The sequence below is a fragment of the Carcharodon carcharias genome, chromosome 23 (genome assembly GCF_017639515.1).
Source record: "Carcharodon carcharias isolate sCarCar2 chromosome 23, sCarCar2.pri, whole genome shotgun sequence".
NCBI classification, from domain to species: Eukaryota; Metazoa; Chordata; class Chondrichthyes; order Lamniformes; family Lamnidae; genus Carcharodon; species Carcharodon carcharias.
In genome coordinates this window covers 20709146-20730894 of record NC_054489.1, presented here as the reverse complement: position 1 = coordinate 20730894, position 21749 = coordinate 20709146, and the positions used below count along the sequence as shown (strand labels likewise).

The following is a 21749-nucleotide window of genomic DNA, read 5'->3' as shown; positions in this document are numbered from 1 at the left end:
CAAGATAAGAGTCACTGAGATGTCCTAATGGAAGTTTTCATGGTAATGAAGAAATTTTGTTCACAATGGTGAATGCTTTGAATGCTAGGGGACACAAGTTAAAAATGAATAAATGATAAAATCAGACAATTCTTTTTCACTTTAAAAGAACAACAGATTTGCAGAATAGGTTACCTGGGAAATCCACAACAGCATTATTAGACTATTGGTTCTAAATTAATTATGGTTTTTTTCCATAGGTTCACGTGAGAGCCTTATTTGACTATGATCCAAGTGAGGATAAAGCGATTCCATGTAAGGAAGCAGGGTTACCTTTCAGGAAAGGGGATATACTTCAGGTTGTGAGCCAGGATGATTCTGTGTGGTGGCAAGCAAAGCGTGTGGGAGATGCAAACCTCCGGGCAGGTCTTATTCCATCAAAAAAGTTTCAAGAAAAGTAGGTACCTGCATGTATTTGTTCTTAGTAGCTAATAGGTCAAGGGTGGGTTAGAAATCACAATTAACATTGTCCAGTTTACGTTTCAAATTAAGTGGATATTTAGTGACATGGCAAGTTGAAGACTGAAGGCTGATTGTCTCTTGACGTTATTTGCTTATATTTGGCTTGTTCTGAAATAACAAAAGTCCTGCTTCACTAACAATACAACACAGACATTATCCAACACACCTCAATTGTTCCTTCTGCTAACTAACACTGTGCTGGAATTAAAGTTGAACATCCTCCATGTAGCTCCAATCTCCTAATAATCAGGAATGATTGCCCTGTAAAATGTTGATTTTAGGCAACTAAAATTGATGCCTCTGGAACAATTGCAAATCTTAGATGTTGGTTATTTCATTCAGGCTTCAAATGTAATATTACATTATAACTTAATTATTTGGAAATACTGCACAATCCTACTTGCCTTTAGAGGTATAATCAAAGTTAATAATATCTTAGTGCTTCTTTGTTCCCATATCTTCCACCATAAAATTATTGTATGGGGTTTGCCTGTGAGAAACCATAGAGCCAGATATTTAATTTGTTATACTTACACTTCCCCACTGCTTTTTATGGGCTTTTTCACTAAAAGTTCCTCTCAGTCAACCATTGGAAGATTGCAACATGCTCTACAGGGAACCTCAAACGAGTGTGAACAGGACAAGCAATTGTGTGTGTCCTTAAACAATCACATGAAGCATCATTAGCAGTGCAGGGTGGGAACCAGGAAGTCTAAGTTAGAATATTGAATTCAATGTCAAATCAGGTACAGGAATTAAAATAAACGAAAGAGAGATTGGATTAAGGGAGAGAAATAAAAGAGACAGAAAGAAAAAGAAAGAAAATATTTAAAGATTTTAAATTTTTAAAAGTACAACAATAAATAAAATCAGAAGGAATGAGACTTCACACTTATTAATTATTATGCCAGAAGGGATGTTTGGCAGTAATTAAGATTTGCCACACTGCTAAAATGGGAATTTAGACTGGAATGGAAAGCTATAACTTTTTCTGGAGTTTAGTATGTACACATCAGATAAGTACAGGAACATCAAATTGTTCAATGTATTTGAATTGTGAATCTCTTGGTATCATGCAGCTTCTGGTGGAGACAGGCACCTCAGAAACTTCCTGATCTGTGCACTGAAACGCATATGTGAAGTTGCTAGAAGTTGCTGAGAGTGAGTGCTGTCAGCTATACCATTCCTCTGCAATGAAGTAATGACTAACCATGTCATTACTACCTCCAGAATGCAAGGGTTGAACTTTATGAACCATATTGCCAGTCGAATCTTATGGTCCTGCCTAAGTCAATGGACTTTTGAACAGCTCACCGCATTTTCTGCCCCACACCCACCACGATGGGGCTGTAAAATTCTGCCCCAGAAGCTGGAATTTCATTCAAGAGGTCACTGCAGAAAATGAACATATACTGACTTACGTTGTAGTATGAGTGCAGAGTTGGTAATTACCTTGTTAGTTTGGCCGACTATTCATATGTGAGTCTGGAGAGTTAGTGCCGGCAGGTTTCTCAACAATGCGAAAACAAAGACCAATCCTATTCGTACTTACGTCTAAGCACATGCAGTAGGTTTTTTTTTAATAAGGTGAGAATATTTTTCCCTTCCCTAAATCAGAGGCAATTGTAATGTAACAAAAACAGAAAATGCTGGAAAAACTGAACAGGTTTGGCAGCATCTGTGGAGAGAGAAGCAGAGTTAATGTTTTGAGTCCAAATTCCGGTTGGTGGGACGGTTGGGTTCACAGTTTGATTGAAAGCTCCAAGTGGTTATAAGAGATAGTGTACTTGGTGTGGAATACACATTTTTGTTTTTATGGAGAATCAAATACTTTTAGGGGTTTAAATGTATTGAATAGGCTTTTATCAATGAGAGTTTTTTTTAAATATAGTGAAGATTGTGATAGAACTTTACTTATTCTTCATCTCACCATACTGGGTGGGTTGGCTTGGAGGGTGTAAGGGAAAGTGTGGTGGGTGGGAGGCATATGTTGACATGAGTTGCTACTAAGTTGGCATAGGGACTATAAAGGGCTATGGGGATGAGCTAGGTTGGTGTCAGTTGGCATGAATTTGGCATGTAGGATAAGGGGGGGCCATTGGGAGGTAGAAGGACATAAGTTGACATGCGGGGCCATGAGGGGTGGGTGGGGGCATGAGGTGTCATGAGTTGGCACAGATGGAGCATGAGGAGTGTGTAGGGTTGAGGCGTTGTGAGGTGTGAAGACTGAGGGCTATTTTTTGTTTTACTTTCTTTTTAGAACAGGAACGAAGTCTCAGAGCACTGAGGTGGGCCTTTTAAGCAGCCTGCCTCAGCAACTGGTTGCCCTGTTGTTACCTCTGAACTCTTTCCAGGCGTGATATGCTCGACTCCAGTCAGTACCCACCCCCACAGAATGAAAACCTGACTGTTCGGGACACTTTGTCCTGAGTCAGGTTTACGGAGTCAGGAAATCTCCCGACTCGGGGAGAAAATGCAGCCCTATATCTTCCTGGACTATGTGACTCGACACGGTATTGAATGATGTATTTCCAAACTAAACCATTGGAGTATCCACAAGAACACTTTCTAGACAAACAATCCCAGAATAGTACATATACAGCTTAAAATATGTGAGTACTAGCAAACCCCAGTTCTCATAGATATCTCTTTCCTTGGTATAACTTCACGATGTTGATAAAATACCTTCTCTTTAAAGTTCTCTCTTTTGTTTTCAGACGACTTGCCTACAGGCGAAAAAACGCTAATTTGGAACAAGAGAAAAGCAGTAAAAGGTCATCTTGTAAGGAGGCAGCAAATAAACTTACTTCCATTTTGTTTTCTGCTGTCCATGCTTTAACTATATAAGTTCTAACGCCATCTTGTGCAGGGTTGAAATGCTAAGGTTCCTGTATATCAATCTCAGTTGCTGAAGCAGCCATGTTCTCAAGTTTGAGTTTTATTTTCATTCTTTCATGGAATATGGGCGTTCCTGGCAAGGCCAGAATTTGTTGCCCATCCCTAATTGCCCTTGAACTGAGTAGCTTGCTACACCATTGTAGAGGGTAGTTAAGAGTCAACTGCATTGCTGTGGGTCTGGAGTCACAAGAAGGCCAGTCCAGGTAAGGACAACAGATTTCCTTCCCTAAAGGGCACTTGTGAGCCAGATGGGTTTTTTTTAATGATAATTGACAATGGTTTCATGGTGACCATTACTGAGACCAGCTTTTCAATTCCAGATTATAACTTGAATTCAAATTCCACCTGCTGCCGTAGTGGGATTTGTACCCTTGACTCCAGAACATTAGCTTGGGCTTCTGGATTACTAGTCCAGTGACATTACCACTCCGCTACCATCACCCCCTTAATGTCCCAGCAGTGTCTGTGATTTAAACATGTCTGCCTCATTTGGGTGGGCTCTTTGGGTCTCAACTGGTGTGTTGGTTGGAAATTAGTTTTTTCATTTAAGTGCTGTTTTCTGGCTTCTGCAAGAATCGCAGAGCAGAGCAGCAATGATGCTGCTCCTGAGACCTTCTTACCTCAATGTGCTTACCTCAGTGTTTGGCTGCATGTATCCTGTAAGGGTGACAAAGGTAAGAAGAACATAATCAAGACATTGTCAGCATTTTCATTTTAATAAAGGTATAGAAGACACTGCAAGCATCATTTCAAACTTGTTTCGAAATGTATTAATGGAAAGTGCACCATTCCAAATAACCCTTATTTTGTACAAAGGCATTTTCCGGTATCCACCCAAACTTATTTACTTAGTTTCAAGATGAGTGTATTCCATTTTTTCACAGCAGCCATTAATTATTTCAAGGAGGCAGGTCTGGCCTTCATCAATATGTATTATTGAGTTATTTGCTGTTACTACTGTCTGGAGTACTTAGAAAGTTCATAAAAGGGGGACCTAAATCATTTCATAGGACTGATTTTACAAAACTAAAGATTAATTATACCTACAGTAACTCTGCTAGTTAAGATAGTGAGCAATCTAGACCAAGAACATTGTAGGCTTAGTCACTAGTCCGTATTGAGTTAGCTGATCTCAGTCAGGTGACATCTGGGAAACACAATGGATGTCATTGGCCTCAAGTTAGGAATAAAAATACAACCAAGCTTTCCACTGCAGTTACCCACCTCTGCTGGAAGTGCTTGGGTATAGGCTTCAGGTAGGGATGGAATTGGATTCAGTTGTGATAAATGCCATTATTCATTGTTTCAGCTAAGAATAGATCATTCGTAAACGTGACCAGCATTTGCCATACCAAAACATAGGCTGGAATTCTGTCAGACCAACAGGGGTCTCACCCACAGGTTGGAGAATCTGCAGATTCGTGTTGGAGGCCCACTGGAATCCAGTGCCTTTCAGGCACTTAAGTGGCCTTCACCACGATTGAGGTTCCCATTGGCGGAAGCCCCAATTGCAAAAGCTGCCGGCCAATCAGAGGCTGGTGGCAATGCACCCACCAGAGGCCCAGGGTCATCGTGGGATCCCAAACCAAAGGTGAGTGAGACAGGATGTGAATCGCGGGGCGGTGGGTCATGGGGGAGCAGGGGTGCCTGAGGCAAGGGCAGTGGTATGGCTCTTAGCAACCCCTCCCCTTTCCGATGCCAGGCTCCTCATCAGGCACAGAGTGCCTGACTGTGAGGGAGCCCCCAGGACGCCACTGGAAAATCCAGCAGCGCCCTTCCAAGGGTGAGGGAAAGCCATGCAGCCCCTTTCAAACCCTGGGCCGCCACTAAATTGCGGTGGGCTCAGAGATAACGGGTTTCAGTTGGCTTATTAATTGACATCCCACCACCAGTGGCTGTGAATCCCATGTCTTCCGCCCTTCGATAAGTCAAGGGTTTTGCCACTGCCAGGGAGCGAGCACGGAGCGTCTCCCGTGATTACGTGGGCCTTGCTGCCAGGTTCCCACTGCGGCCGGCTGCTTCAAATCCAACCCACTGAATCACAAAAATTCCCACAGATGGAAGGAGGCCATTCAGCCCATTGTGCCTGTGCTGGCTCTTCAGGTGAGCAGTCGTGCTTAGTCCAGCATCCCTGCTTTGTGGCTGTAAGCCCACAAGTTCCTCATTCCCAAATGCCTGCCCAACTCCTTTTTTAAATGATTTATGGAATTAGCTTCCACCACCTTTTTCAGGTCGAGGATTCCAGATTCTGACAACATTCTGAGTGAAACATTTTCGCATCCCTGTCAAAGAAATTAAAAAGGAAAACAGCAAGTACGGTGAATCTGAAAATACAGGAGAGGTTGTTAGAAATGCATTTCAGCTCAGTCAGCATCTGTAAAGTGGAAAAACAGGTAATGAGGTTTGGGTACATACCGTTCATCAGAATAGGTCCAAATCCAACGACGATGTAGACAGACCAAATATCAGCTATTGCTCCTGTTACAGAGGCTAAGACACCCCCTGTTTATTTAAGGCAGGTAATTGAGGCCCAGATTTCTGGTCCTGGGTCCAGTGTGCAGTGATATGAGAATTCTCGACTCTGCAAGCCTGACCTTTAAAAATGGTGACCCGCTCTGATTTTGTTCTGGTGGGTGGGGTGGGTGGGGGGGGGGTGGTGTGTGGATTAGAAGTCGGGCCCTCCATCTCTGGAACGAGTGCTGAGGCTGCTGAGTGTGGAGGCGGACTAGCTAGAAGGCTGCCTCTGTGCTCTGCCACTTTGTTGAATTCAATGAAAAAAGATTAAAACATAAAACAGCACTTACCGCAACCCCCCCCAGCAACACCACCCCCCCACCCCCAAACACACATACACACACATTCCCCATGTCCCATCCATGTTAACCTATGCCACTTCATGCCCCCCACCAATCGCCCATGGCCCTTCATGCTTCCTATGTCAACTCATACCCCTTTATCTATTCCTCATTGCCCCTCATACCCCCCACATCCCCCACATCCCCATGGCCATTTATAGCCCCTATGCCAACTTAGTGCCAACTCATGCCAACCCATGCCACCACCCTTTGCCCTTACCCCTTCTATTCTAACTCACACAGTATCCACTGGTTCCAATGAGTTTGGCAATTCTTTGACAGTTTTGATAGTTCTTTGGCAGTTTTGACAGTTCCAGTGTGTTTATGCACTTTTTCCTCACCATCATGTCTACTTTTAACAATTGCAGAGGGTGCTTTAACTTTCCCAAAGGATGATTTACCTCTCCCAAAGGATGCCTTGCCTCACCCAGAGGTATCCTGGGGCCATACCCAAAGGTGTACACTGGCTATCCAAACGATTCTACCAAGTTCAGACCAGATCTTACCTGGTTTAATCTGCACATGCCCGGTTTCACACTCCTGGCCTACCAAATCCCACTTCAGTGGAGACAGCTGATGATTTAAATACCCACAAATGCATGAACCTTAGCCCAACTCCAGTTTCCACCCCTATGAAAATGGAAATGCTGTGTTTGGGGTCGAGAATTAGGGTTTCCGGTCTCATCTGCCATTTCTGCCATGATGGAAAGCCTCTCTGTTTTGATTGAAAAGGAAATTACTGTTGGAATAAATTTGGTATCCTGTCTAACCCAATAAACCAGATTAACTTTTACTGGCTGATTTGAAATTCTTCAATATTTTCTTTTTTTTTCCATTAATGCTATCCTCAGATGACCAAAGCTGTGAGAAAGGTGGGCATTATGTTGTCTTATAAATCACATGCAAATTTATACAGAACTACAGTAATGGTTGTAAATCATCAATACTGTTAATATTTGGAAGTCTTCATATTAATATCTCACATATTAATGTTTCATATATTAATATTTTAAATTTCTAAGTAACTCAAGAAGATTACAGATGGATTAAGCCACAAAAATTAAGGCATGAACTGTAATATATTAATTTAAAATTCATGTGTTAAAAACAGAATAGTCTTAAATATTGAGTAACATAGAAACACTGCTTCACTTTTCTTCCATATGAAGGTGTGAAATTGACTTAGGTTATACAAAACCGCTTAATTTCTGACTTGCAACAGAAAATGTATCATTCCAAAAGTCTCATAACAAATCTATGTTACTGAGAAAGCAACCAGGTTGTTGCTGATTGATCAAAGCTGAATTCCTTTTAAAGCTTCATCTAAAAAGTTTTCAAATCTATTCTATAGACAGTTGTTATTTCATTCTTATTTTTGAGCTAGTTGAAAGAATATTTACCATAAGAATCACAATAGCTGCCTTTGATATTATTTAACTGCATTCTTCTCTCAGAAGCAATGGCATTTTGCCATTTGTAAAATAGGACATTGATTTACAAGCCAAAAATTGTTCATGAGACTGGACTTTTGAATCAAGATCAGTACAGTGGAGTTTCCTCCAGGTGTTATATTGCAATGAGATAGATAGATTCATGCAGGGGGAGCTGGCTGCTTTAATCTGCTTGAGGCGCTTTATTTTGTGATAGATCCTATGGAAAGCTTTTTTGGCATTAATTCATCAATGTTCCCAAATCATGATGAGACTGAATTTTCCAGGTATTACTTGCTTTAATACCCAAGTGGGAGTGCGCCAAAAATGGCAACCATTAAACCATTGTGATATTCTAATACAAGGATCAATTATAGAAATGAGCAAGAGATGAATTATGCTCAGTGCATACAAAACATACTTTTATAATTGCAACATTTTAATTTGCATTACTTTCCCATCCCTTCTTCTCGATATTCTTATCCTTTATCTCTGTTTTTTTCCTTTATTCTTTTCTACAGTGCCTTTTATTTTGTTTCCTCTCTCATCACCCCTCAACCACTACACCATCTCCATGTGGTTCTTGTCACTCTTCTCTCCATCCCAGTCACTCTTCCTGTCTTGCTCTCCTCTCATTCTATCCACCTCCCAATTAAAATCCTGGATCTAGTCCAACCACAGCAGTACTCATAATAGCTCTGGTTAATGATTCATGGAATCATAAAATGATACAGCATAGAAGAAGGCTGTCTATCCTAGTTCTTTGGCAGAACCATCCAATTTTTCAGCCAGCCCTGCTGTTACCCCATAGGTCATAATATCTTTTCTCTTCAAGTACTTAACCAGTTCTCTTTTGAATGTTACTATTGCATCTGCTTCTAACAGCCTTTCAAGCAGTGCATTCCTGATCAAAGCAACTTGCTAAGTGACATAAAGGAACATTCATGTCTTGCCTGTATTATCTAAGACAAATGGTAACAGTATTTATTAAGTAAGATACATGGATACTGCTCATATCTGAGATGAATTATGGTTAAAAAGGAAATTTCATATATCTTGGAATTGTGACAAATTAACCTCACAGAGAATTATTTTCAAAAATTGAAATTGCATTCATTAACTGTATTGAAAATTATTAAACATTCCAGCAGATTAAAATTTCCAATGCCAACTTGATAACTTATTAACTGTCTAATGATCAAGTAGATAATGAAAAGATTAATCAGATTCAGCCACTAGTCCATCCTCATCACTACTCTATCTGTAAAATCATAACAAGACACATTAAAACTACTCCAGGATTTACTGTTCAGTTCAAGGCTGAACAGCTCCAGGAAATATGAGTTGTGACATAGTCACCCTGCAATGTTTCCCTATTTTTGACCCTTGTATATGACTGATGTGTAATTGCTATTGAGTTGATGTTGTCAAACACTGATAGATTTTCACGAGAAAACCTTTCTGCTTTCTGACCTTTATCATTCGTTCTCCTTCTATTTACTGCTTCCCCTGTCTCTTCAGAGGACTGTGATTGTGATGGGTATTTGAATGGGCTGTACATAGGTGAGAATCTAGATTCTGCTAAACTATCTGACGCATCTTTTAAGATCAAGACCACTGATTTATGATTTTCATCGGAAGACCATCAAGTTTCATCCCAAAATACCATTAAACATCTTGGAACCAGAAACAAAGGTGAAATTGATCCTTCAGTAATAATCTACAATGATATAAACTCATAGTCCAAATACAAATTAATGGAATCTTTGAATGTGATTACCATAAAAGTTAAGAAAAATTCCAGATTCCCAGTTATGAAAACAGAATTTGATTTCTTAAAATGTCATAAAACAGTGGCCCTGGTTATATATGCTTTCCTAGGCACTTGACACACCTACAATAAAACTTCATTCAAAAATAGAAATAGAATTTTGTTATTAAGTGTGTGTTTTTTCTTAGTTTTCGTATATAATTTATTCAGTGCTGTGGGCAAACAATTACATGGGCCCTAGTTTAGTCCCTTGGTCTAAACAAGTGCCTGCATAATCTAATATCAATACTGTCGTAACATTTCTTTCTTTTCCCCCCATTTTCTCTCATTTAATCCCCTCTCTCTAAAGCCATGCAGGGGTCAAATTCCACAGGTGTCAGTGACTTTCTACTGCCTTCACCAAAGAGCTTCATGCACCAGCCTAGGGAGTGACGCCTGTTGTATATGCCTTTAAGTAAAGTCATCCTAATGCAGGGCATTGATATGTCCTCAGCCAACTTTGATGAAATGTTAAATGCCTTTGACAAATGTTTTAATCTTCAAGTTGAGGACCACGCAGAGCTTAAAAAAAGAGACGTAGATAGCCCCTAGCAAAGTGACGAAAAGGGCAAAAGAAATTCCCCCAACAAACCACACAAGGGCGCCAGAGGGGAACAGAACTTTCCAGAAGTCCCAGGAATCTATCTTTTTGGGAAGCTCAAGGCTGAAGTCTCAAATGATTTCCTTTTCAAAAACACAGACATGTTTCCAGAATTGTACCAGCAGCTGGTGGTGGACGACAAGGAAACAGCCTTGCAGCAGGCAGAGCAAGAAGAAGCAGAAATAAAATCAGGAAATGTTCATATCCAAGCTGAACTGGACAATTTGAAGTGCAAGGCCCAAGCTGGGTATATTTCTTTGGAAACACACAATATAGTTTTTGATGAACCAAGCTGTTTGAGATCTGAACAAACAAATTTCAGAGATAACACACAAAGGTACCAGGAGGAAATAGCGACCCCCAATTCCACAGTTGGCAAATTGAAGTAGGAGTTAGGAAGTCTCAACCAGCGGCACTGCCAGGCACAACAGCATTGCCAGGCACAACAGCACTGCCAGGCACAACAGCAGGTAGAAAAGGCAATCAAAGAAGTTGCAGCCCCGAAAGACTCTTTGCAGAATCAATATGTAGCCATGGGTAAACACGAGGAGCTCAAAAAGATATTAATTACTTCAGCAAAAGCAGCATTGGAGCTAAAGTCGTGACAAAGCAATGCGCTGAAGCGCAGCGTGAGCTGGCAAGAGGTCAACAAGAAAACAAACAGTTGAAAGAACAACTAAACAACCTTCAAGATCAAAATGCAAAAGGAGCACATAACCCTTCAACAGCCTGAAGAAATGAAGGCTGCCTTGAACAGCTGAATGGAAGAACAGCAGATGAAACTTTAGGAAACTCTGTTGAATTACAAGAAAAGGAAAATCTAAGGAGCAATCAGTGACATGGAGGAAAGACTCCGAAAGGAGCTGAATGCCCAGGTGAAGCTATTGAGCTGCATAAGGAATTCGCAGAGGACTCTGAAACAAAGACAACTGAACTCACCAGACTACTTGCTGGACTGAATGAAAAGATTTATAAGCTTGCAAATGAATTGCAAAATAAAAGAGTAAACAAATACTTGGCTGAAGTTGTACAACAAGTGGAAAAGAAAGTTCCATTTTTGAAACATCAACAACCAGAAAGAAAATGGCGGCCCCCATGGGAAAAAAAACATCTGAGTCCACTCTAGGAATGAATGGAGTGCACATTCCCTTCAGAAGGAATGGGATACAGCCACGGTGTCCAAACAAAGCAGACGGGTTGTTTGATAAAGAGAAACACAACTCGAAGGAGAGCAAAAAGCAGATCGAATGAAGACAACCAAGTACTGGAAGCACAGAGCACTACAATTTCAATGCTAAACCAACAAAATCAACCCAAAGCAACTGGGACTACCATTCCTCCAAACATGACAGAATGAGATCCGGAAGAATTGTCAAGCCTCAGGACTGTCTGAATTTATAAAGTCAGAGACTTAAGGAGTGGGGAGAAGGGGTAACAAGTAAAATAAAGATCGTATTGTAAATAGTTATACTTCATTGGAAGGGAGGAAAGATTTCTTTTAAAAAGAAACGGTGTGTTGTATTTGCCTTTAAGAGATAGTAGCATGCCATTGTAGTATAAGGGTATTCAGCAGACCAAGGGCTAATGTGGGACTGGAGAATAGTACTGTCCATGGTATGGTGTAGAGGGTTACATGATAGTAGACTGTATGGGTGGAGTCTGGAAGGAGCCAGCATGGAGTAGGACCTATGCATGGTAGTACCTTGGATATGTATATAATTATGGGTTAACAATAAACGGTTTATGTTCAACCATACAAGCCTCCAGCCCTCTTAGCGAGACACTAAAACTAACTTTTACAACAATGCCTAGATTTTCTTATCTTATTTTAATGCTGACATTAACTGGTTTATTTCAAATTGACTACCATCAATTGGAAAACTTAGATGTGAATGGCAGCATGCCACTGGGTATCATTGCTGAGCTTAGTCCTGTCCACAAAGTTCACGTTTCCAGAAATTTTTAAGTGACTGTAATTAGAAGCTAAATATTCACATCCCTGGGCTCTGGAGCACTTTTTAGCACTTTTTGCTAAACATTTTTTTAAAATCAGACTGACGTTTGTGGTTATTTGGGTTTTATCCTCCTGAGAAACGTCCTCTTTGGAATAACAGTTTTTTTGTAATACATTTGCCAATAGTTTTCACTTAAAAGCTTTCTTAAAATAATACAGGAAAGTGAAACTGATATGTTGCTAGGAAAAGATCCACACACCATTCGCTGAGGGTTAATATGCCTAGTTAATGAGCAGCAACAAGCTTGTTGTTGATTTAAATCAATCAGTTTTAAATAGATATAGCTGCAGTTTGCTTGATGACTCAGTGTTGTCCAAATTAAAGGAAACTTTAAATCAAGTACAAGAACTGAACTACAAAATAATATGGAAGATATGGATTAAAATATCCCATCAACGAATGTTAAGTGCAATGGCTAAGCAAACTCATGTTACATTCTTGTATGCATTTTTAGCTGATTTGGAAGTTTTAGTTTAAATTTAAACAGCTTCAGATTCATTCCCATACATTTCCAAGTCATATCGCTTTTTTGTGTATCAGTTCCTATGAATTTCACTAGATTTTTGGTCCAGTTTATTACAACTGACTAATTATGGTTTGTCTTGATAATAGAGTTTCAGTTACTGTTCATCACATCCACATACCAGTAACCTTACGGAAGGACACTTGCCCATTTTCAAAAAGTGTGAAAAAACAACAATGAAAAGAAGCATTCATAGCATTGATTTTAATCAATATTTCTCTCTCCCATTCAAATAACATAGAGGGAAGTTATTCTGCTTCTATTGCATCTTAGCTCCAACTTTGAAATCTTTGGCGGCTCCTATATTTTATTAAGATGCATTGTCTCGCTATCTCAGGAGCTGTAAAGTAGAAATGCTTTAACTATTCTGTGCAGATCGCAATAATACATCCCAAATATATGTCTGATGTAGATCATGCTTGGTGCTGTCACTTCCTGTCATGTATTTAATTGTCAGTATTTTCATCACAGAGCTTCTTCCAGCTCTTCTTCCATGTCGTACAAACATACAAAAATATAAATTAGGAGCAGGAGTAGGCCACTCAGCCCCTCGAGCCTGTTCCACCATTCAGTAAGATCATGGCTGATCTGTATGTAAACTCAACCCCACATTCTTGCCTACCCAGATAACCTTTCACCCCCTTGTTAATCAAACATCTATCTAGCTCTGCCTTAAAAAATATTCAAAGACTCTGCTTATACTGCCTTTTGAAGGAGAGAGTTCCAAAGACTCACTATCCTCGGAAGGAAAAAAATTCTTCTCAATAAATAAGAGACCCTTTATTTTTAAACAGTGACCCCCTAGTTCTAAATTCTCCCACAAGAGGAAACATCCTCTCCACATGTCATGTGATTTGTGATGGAACAGATTCATGTGGATGTGGGGGGAAGCCTATGGTGTGGCGTATCTGTAATTTCATAAAGTTGAGATATAATGAGAGGAGTACTGGGGCTCCTGCTGTATCTAATTGACTTAAAGCACCTAAATCCAGAAATCCCATGCAAATTAGTCAAATTCAGCAATGGCATTAATTGAAAAGGGAGGGGCAAGGCCATGGAGGGATTTGCAAACAACGATAGGAACAATATGAAAACACCATACGATTCTGTGGAAGGACTGGCAACATGGCTCTCAGCTTTATGGATCTCTGTGATCTATCCAATGGAATCACAACATCTACTTATTTTAATAGAAACATTTTATGGCTATTTACATTGTATTTACATAGTACCTCATACAGTGGTGTATCGTAGTAAGTGGGGTGGTAAAGTTGGACATTATGAGCTGCATTGTACTATTGCTTCTTTCTAAGCTGTCCTTGTTGTGTTTCAGCTGGTTTACGGAGAAGTTTCAGGCTCAGCAGGAAAGACCGACAAGCAAATCAAAATGAAGAGAAACAGACCGAGCAGAAGGACATAGAATATCTAACCTACGAGGAAGTGGTTGTCTACCACCATCACCCTAATGATGTGCACAGACTGGTGGTCCTCGTTGGTAAGTCCCACCATTCAGTAAATGTAGCACAATCACATGAATACTTTCAGACTCAGGCAATTCCATATAATTAGGGGGATGGCAGAGATGGAGAGTACTATGAGGAGGAAAGAAACAGGAATATTATCGCATCAAGTTCATTAATACTACTGCTCAGTGTTGTGCAAGACTTTATAATGGGTTAAACTGGTTAAAAACAGATATCTTGAGTACTAATCAAAATCTAAAGTTATATTAACAGCACATAGCAATTTGGAGATCAGACCTAATTGGAGCCATTTCATTTTATCTCCTGCCTTTTGTGCATATTTGCAGGTTCTATAGGAGCAAAGGTTAATGAGATGAGACAAAGAATAATAGCAGAGAATCCTAACCGCTACAATGTAGCTATTCCTTGTAAGTATTAGTTTGTTCATTAATTTTGTAAAATTATTCGGTGCAGACTGACCACGTAAAATAATTCACTTGTTCTAAGTGATAATTAGGAAAAAAATCATATAGGAAAGTAACTCATCCCTATGATGTTTCAAAATAATGCAAATTTGATATGGAACAACAGTTTGATTGGAATTACATTACACAGCCATTGTATAATTAGCAGATTTCAATGACACCAAGGGTTCCAAGGTTGACACTGTCATCAGGATCCTGAAATTATATTGCAGCCAGTAGCAGGTTCTCAGTCAGTTAATCTTCCATTTGATATATGTATAAATGTTTTTAATGCCAGTAAGTTTCACCATTTTTCATTTTTAGGATGAATAGTTTGTGTAAGACATTGAGCCATCAACTTATTAATAGTCAACTCTTACCCATAGAAAACGGAAGCTGTCTTTAAGATTCACGTCACTTCAGTACAAAAACAGATTTAATTTCTTGACCTCTTTCCTCAAATATAAAATTGAGGCGAGTATAGATGGGTTAATTCGAACCTTCATTTTAGATACAGATTCTTTCTTCAACTTCCTGTAGTGTTGTTTTGGGCTCATTGACCTACAGCTGTGTCTAATGGAACAATCCAGAAGGTGGCATCAAATGATGCTTTGACCCAAGCAACCTTTTGTAAGTACAAACACATTTTGCAAACCATTGTATGTGCTCACCCTTTATGCAAAACGATTAATCTGAATCCTTTGAGAAGGCGCCCAACTTATGGTGCACAAAGGAGCATTTATGTCATAGTGTTGCCACTGGAATCAGTGCTGCCTACAAAGGCAGCACTACTGTAGATTTTTCTGATTACCTCAACAAGCCAATGAATTTCTGGTTGCTCAGTCTATTGGAGTAACAGTTTCCAACTAGCATGGTAACAGCCTTTTTTAAAAATGTCATTTTCAAAATTTGTAAAAGAACAAAATGAACATAAACTTTCCCTTTTCAAATCCATTCTGTGGAAGCTGATCAAAAAGTCCTGAGATTATGACAAAGCACAGATCTGAGTGTCTCAGAAGACTTTCCAGTAAACAATTTATTCTGACCAATAGCAGAGAGACAAGAAGTTAGGATCCAAACTGTAGTATGAAAGATGAGGCTAATTTTCAAGAGAGATTGCCTGCAGAGATTAATGATGTGACAGTTCATTTGGTCCAGTGTTGATCTCCAGTGTTTGTAGACAGATACCGTGACAACATGGCATTCACAGTGTGCGGCTCCTTGTTCCACATGCATCCCTGTAATCATTTTATCCATCACACAAACATATAAGGATGAGTGAATCCTGCGAAGTACTTAAACCCAAAAACTTCTGCTTTTGAATGTGATGTTCAATCCACATCTTATTTGTTCAAAGATTGGTTTCAACACCATAAGCAAATAAAGAAGTGACATTGTGATCTATATTCAAAGATTATTGTGTTTCTAAATGCTCATTTTATTTACATGCAGCAACAACAAGGCAAAAGAAAGTCCATGAGAGGCAAGGATTGGAATATCACTTTGTCAGTAAATTATCATTTGAAGCAGATATTCAGAAGAACAGGTAGGCTCATTTTAGTAAAGGAATCAGCCTTTCAGCATCAGGAGGTCCATCAGGTCCTCCATATCAAATTATTTTTAGCAGAGGGATTAAAAGTGGTTAATTATTGGAACATAGGACTTAGGAGCAGGAGTAGGCCATCCAGACTTCGAGCCTGTTCTGCCATTCAATAACATCATGGCTGATTTGATTGTGGTCACAACTCCAATTCCTGTCTGCTCCCCATAACCATTGACTCCCTTGACTATCAAAATGTATCCAACTGTGCCTTGAATAAATTCAATGACCCAATCTCCACTGCTTTCTGGGGAAGAGGATTCCACAATCTAACAATCCTTTGAGGGAAAAAAATTCTCCTCGTCTCCGTCTTAAAAGGGAGACCTCTTATTCTCATCACCCTATTCAATCCCCTCAGATCTTATATGTTTCAATAAGATCACCTCTTATTTTTCTAAACTCCAATGGGTAAAGGCCCAACTTGTTCAACCTTTCTTCATTAGATAAATTCTTTATCCCAGGAATGAGTCTAGTGAACCTTCTCTGAACCACTTCTAACACATTTGTATACTTTTTCAAATAAGGAGACCAAAACTGTACATAGTACTCTAAGTGTGGTCTCACCAATAGCCTGTACAGCAACAAAAACATTTCCTGATTTTTATATTCCATTCCCCTTGCAATAAACACCAACATTCCATCTGCCTGCCTAATCAAATTCTGTATCTGCATATTAACTTCCTGTGATTCATGTACCAGGACACCCTGATCCCTCTGTACCACTGAGTTCTGGAATCTCTGTTCAATTAAATAGTATTCTACTTTTCTATTCTTCCTGCCAAAGTGGACAAGTTCACATTTTCCCACATTATACTCCATCTGTCAAATTTTTGCCCACTCACCTAGCCCATCTATATCGCTTTGTAGACTCTTTACCTTCTCTTGACAACATACTTTCATACTTATCTTGGTATTACTGGCAAACCTAGCTACCATACATTCAATCCCTTCATCCAAGTCATTGATAAAGAATGTAAGTAGTCGAGGCTCCAACACTGATCCTATGGCACTCCACTAGCTACAGCTCGCCAACCCAAAAATTATCCATTTATCCCTACTCTCTGCTAACTAACTAATCTTCTATCTGTGCTAATATGTTACCCTCTACACCATAAGCTCTTATTTTGTGTAGAAACCTTTGACGTGGCAATTTATCAAATACCTTTTGGAAATCCAAGTACACCACGTCTACAGGTTCCCCTTCATCCACGCTGCTTATTGCTTCCTCAAAAAAATTCTAATAAATTAGTTAAATATGATTTCCCTTTCACAAAACCATGTTGACTCTGCCTGATCCCATTATGATTTTCTGAGTACGCTTACAGTTTTCTATAACATTCTTGATAATCGTTTCCAGCAAAATGGATTCCAATCTTAAATCTACCTGTTCACTACCACAACAATGAATATTTCCTTGTTTCTATTAGTTAACAAATCCATTATTGGTGTATCATGTGACTACCAGGACAGTAGAAGGTGAACTAACTAGATCTTGCTCTTTTATTGTCCAGCAATTCTTATGCTCCTAAAGGATCAACTTAAAGCTAACATATTGATAGTAAAATTTATTATTTTATGTCCCTTGAGTACTTACTCTGTCCTAAACTTGCTGACCTAGGCTATAGCTCCTTTCATTGTCAGGAGCATTTCTGAAAGGGTTAAAATGTAGTCTTAGTTTCTTATGTTGCATCTAATTTAGCAGAAACGATGCAAACATTTATGCTACAATTAAGAAGTTGAGGGTTCTAATGCTGTACAGCCCACTCTGTTTCATTTCTGGGCTGAATCTGTAACATCGTGAAACCACACTTACCCAGTGAGAAGGAGGCTCCTACAGTTTAGAAAGAGAAAGCCACTCCACCTGCTGGCAGCTAGAGGACATGGCGACCGCAGCCTCTGAAAGTACCAGCTATCTGCTGACTGTTACTGGAGAAAGCTACCACGTCAAACACATCATAAAGCTTCCGGAAGCAACCGCATTGGCTCAATTGCTTTTCCATTAAATTGTTGAAACCACAATTGCTCTCTGCACCAGTGCTTTAAGCTGCAGCCCATGTGAGAAAAATCATTTTCGCCCCTAAGAGCAGCATACCCGAAGTAATGCTATCAACTACATTGTGTACTTTCGTCAAGGGAACAAAGCCTTGTATTGATACAGCACTGTGCCACATCCTTAGAACATGTCAAAGTAGGTCATAACCAATTAATTGTTGGAACTGGCCATCACAGGGAGTGGCTGAAGCAAATGGTACAGATATATTTAAGGGGAAACTAAACACGCATATGGGTAAAAGGGAACAGATGGTTACGATGGTAGATTTAGATGAGAAAATACAGGAGGAGGCTCAATTGAAGCATAAACACCAGTATTTAGGGGTTCGGCTGAATGGCCTGTTCCTGAGCCATACGTCCTCTGTATGTTATCCAGGGAAACACAATAGCAAGGATATGCCCAATAAAGTGTCACAAACAGGGAATGAACCATAGAACTATAGAAAAGTTACGTCATGGAAAGAGACCATTTAGCCCATCGTGCCTGCACCGGCCCAAAAAAGAGAATAAAAGAAACCAGCCGTTGCTTCTTAACCCCATTTTCCTGCACCTGGTCCATAGCCCTGCAGGTTACAGCACTTCAGGTGCAAATCCAGGTTCCCATTAAATGAGCTGAGCATTTCAGCCTCAACCACAAACTTAGGCATTTGAATTCCAGATGCCCACCACCCTCGGGTGAAAAGGTTTTTCCTCATACCCCCTCTAATCCTTCTTCCAATCAGCTTAAATCTGTGCCCCCTGGTAATTGACTCCTCAGCTAGGGGAAACAGGTCTTCCCTGCCTACCCTATTCTAGGCCCCTTGTAATATTGTACACCTCAATCAGTTTACCCCTCAGCCTCCTTTGTTGTAAGGAAAACAATCTTAGTCTATCCAATCTTTCCTCAAAGCTGCAATTTTCTAGCCCTGGAAACAGTCGTGTGAATCTCCTCTGTACTCTCTCCAAAACAATTATATCCTTCCTGTAATGTGGTGACCAGAACTGTACACAAAATTCCAGCTGCAGCCTAACCAGGGTTTTATACAGGGAGGATCAGTGCATCGCTGCTTTTGTATTCAATACCTCATCCAATAAAGGAAAGCATTCCATATGCTTACTTTACCACCTTATTTACCTATCCTGTCACTTTCAGGGACCTGTGGACACGCACTCCAAGGTCTCTCACTTCCTCAACCCCTTTCAATATTCTTCCATTTATTGAGTATTCCCTTGATTTGTTTGCCCTCCCCAAATGCATTACCTCACACTTTTCCAGACTGAATTCCATTTGCCACCTGAGTGCCCACAACCAAACCATTTATATCTTTCTGAAGACAACAGCCAATTTTTGTGTAATCTGCAAATTTCCTAATCATGCCTCCCACATTTAAGTCCAAATCATTGATCTGTACAACAAACAGCAAGGGTGCCAACACTGAGCCCTGTGGAATGCTACTGGAACCTGCTTTCCATTCACAAAACATTTATCAACCATTACCCTTTGTTTTCTGTCACTGAGCTAATTTTGGATCCAACTCTCCATCCTGTATCCCACGGGACCTCACTTTTCTGATCAGTCTGCTATGTGGGACCTTGTCAAGTGCCTTAAAATCTATGTAGACAACATCCACTGCACTACCCTCATCAATCCTTTGTTTCTTCCTCAAAAAATTTTACTAACTTAGTAAGACATGATCTTCCCTTAACAAAACCACGCTGACTATCCCTGATCAATCATTGCCTTTCTAAGTGACAGTTTATCCTGTGTCTCAGAATTGATTCCAATAATTTGCCCACCACCAAAGTCAGACTGACCGGACTATAATTTCCTGGACAAAAACAGAATTACCTGGAAAAACTCAGCAGGTCTGGCAGCATCGGCGGAGAAGAAAAGAGTTGACGTTTCGAGTCCTCATGACCCTTCGACAGAACTTGAGTTCGAGTCCAAGAAAGAGTTGAAATATAAGCTGGTTTAAGGTGTGTGGGGGGGGGAGAGAGGGAGAGAGAGAGAATTGGAGGGGGTTGGTATGGTTGTAGGGACAAACAAGCAGTGATAGAAGCAGATCATCAAAAGATGTCACAAACAATAGAACAAAAGAACACATAGGTGTTAAAGTTGGTAATTTCCTGGCCTATTCCTTGTGCCCTTTTTAAATATTGGTACAACGTTTGCAGACCTCCAATCCTCTGGTACCTCGCCTGTATCTAGTGAGGATTGGAAAATGATTCTCAGCGCATCTTCTATTTCCTGTCTGGCTTCCTTCAACAGCCTGGGATACAAACCATCCAGCCCTGGTGATTTATCCACTTTCAAGTGTGCCAGTCCCTCCAGCACTTCCTCTCTCATAATGCTTATTGTATCGAATATTTCACACTCTTCCTCCTTAACCAGAATGTCTGCATCATCCCTCTTCTTAGTGAAGACAGACACAAACTACTTATTGTGAACCCTGCCCACATCTTCAGCATCAACACACAAGTTACCATGTACATTGGATGACTTCATATTTTGGTGGTGTTGGTTGAAGGAGGAATATTGATAGAAAATCAGTCAAACTCTCTGCTCTTCTTCAAATTGTAAACAATATGAAAAGTGACATAGAGAGACTGTGTCCAAATGCTTCAAACAGAAATGGCTTGAAGTTGAGTACAGCTGGTTAACTTGTTCCCCTTATTCTTTATATTAGATTTGTCGAGCATGGAGAATACAAAGACAATCTGTATGGAATAAATGTCGATTCCATTCGTACAATTATGTTAAAAAAAAAGATTTGCTTACTGGATGCAAATCCTCAAGTAAGTTCTTTGGTAACTTGCTTTCAATGATAATCAAAGCATTTAGAGAAGGAGAATAATTCAGAGTACCATGTGAAATGTGAAAATATTTTTGTCTGGCCAATAAAACATGAAGGCACATTCATTGTAACAGAGCTTATTTACATTAGAGAGCCACCTCTACAATCTTGATGTTACACATTCACTCCATTTATACACAGGATGGTCCAGGGTACCAGCACCGATATTAAAACTCTGCACCTGCATGGGAGTGATCCTTTGGATTAGCAGAAGCATTTCCATCTCTACATTTGAAGGTGAAGGGTTTGAGACAATCATTGCAACTGGCAATTAAAGCATGGGCTGAATTTTCTTGGCCCCATGGAAGGAGGTGTAGGAGGTGGGTGTGGGGCGGTGAGGGGATGGGGTTGGGGGCAGGAAAATAGCTGGCAGGAGCACCTCATGATAGCTCCCTAACACATAACCATTTCTGGAGACCTTTCACAGGGCCAGGCTGGAGTACAGATCGGATGCCTGCTCCACAAAGCAGTCAATTTAAATAGTTAAGACCCCAATTAGGGGCGATTTTTTTCAGGCTTGCTAGCGTCTTGCCCGCCACCTGGGGAAGCTGCCAGCTAAATGCAACCCTGCGGCAGGCTGGGGGCCCAATGGCCCATTGACGGGGTTGGAGGAAGGAGAAGTCAACCTTCGGGAGAGAGGCGGTCCTATGTGGCCCCCAGCAAATGTGAGCTTGGGACCCCAGTTTGGTCCTGATGTTAGGGT

At 40.2% G+C, this 21749-nt stretch overlaps 1 protein-coding gene across 10 annotated transcripts in view; it reads left to right on the top strand.

The window, feature by feature from the left end:
- mpp3a (membrane palmitoylated protein 3a) overlaps nt 1-21749 on the top strand; it is a 95386-nt gene that overhangs the window by 69905 nt on the left and 3732 nt on the right. For 6 of the 10 annotated variants that reach the window (XM_041173481.1, XM_041173480.1, XM_041173483.1 and 3 more), the window contains 8 exons: nt 240-436; nt 3219-3283; nt 7106-7126; nt 9206-9247; nt 13967-14128; nt 14444-14524; nt 16013-16106; nt 20879-20987. In XM_041173481.1, the coding sequence (XP_041029415.1) occupies nt 240-436; nt 3219-3283; nt 7106-7126; nt 9206-9247; nt 13967-14128; nt 14444-14524; nt 16013-16106; nt 20879-20987 (771 nt within the window). Of the gene's footprint in view, nt 1-239; nt 437-3218; nt 3284-7105; nt 7127-9205; nt 9248-13966; nt 14129-14443; nt 14525-16012; nt 16107-20878; nt 20988-21187; nt 21284-21749 lie in introns of those variants that run through there. The other 4 variants (XM_041173486.1, XM_041173485.1, XM_041173488.1 and 1 more) reach the window with 3 other exon arrangements.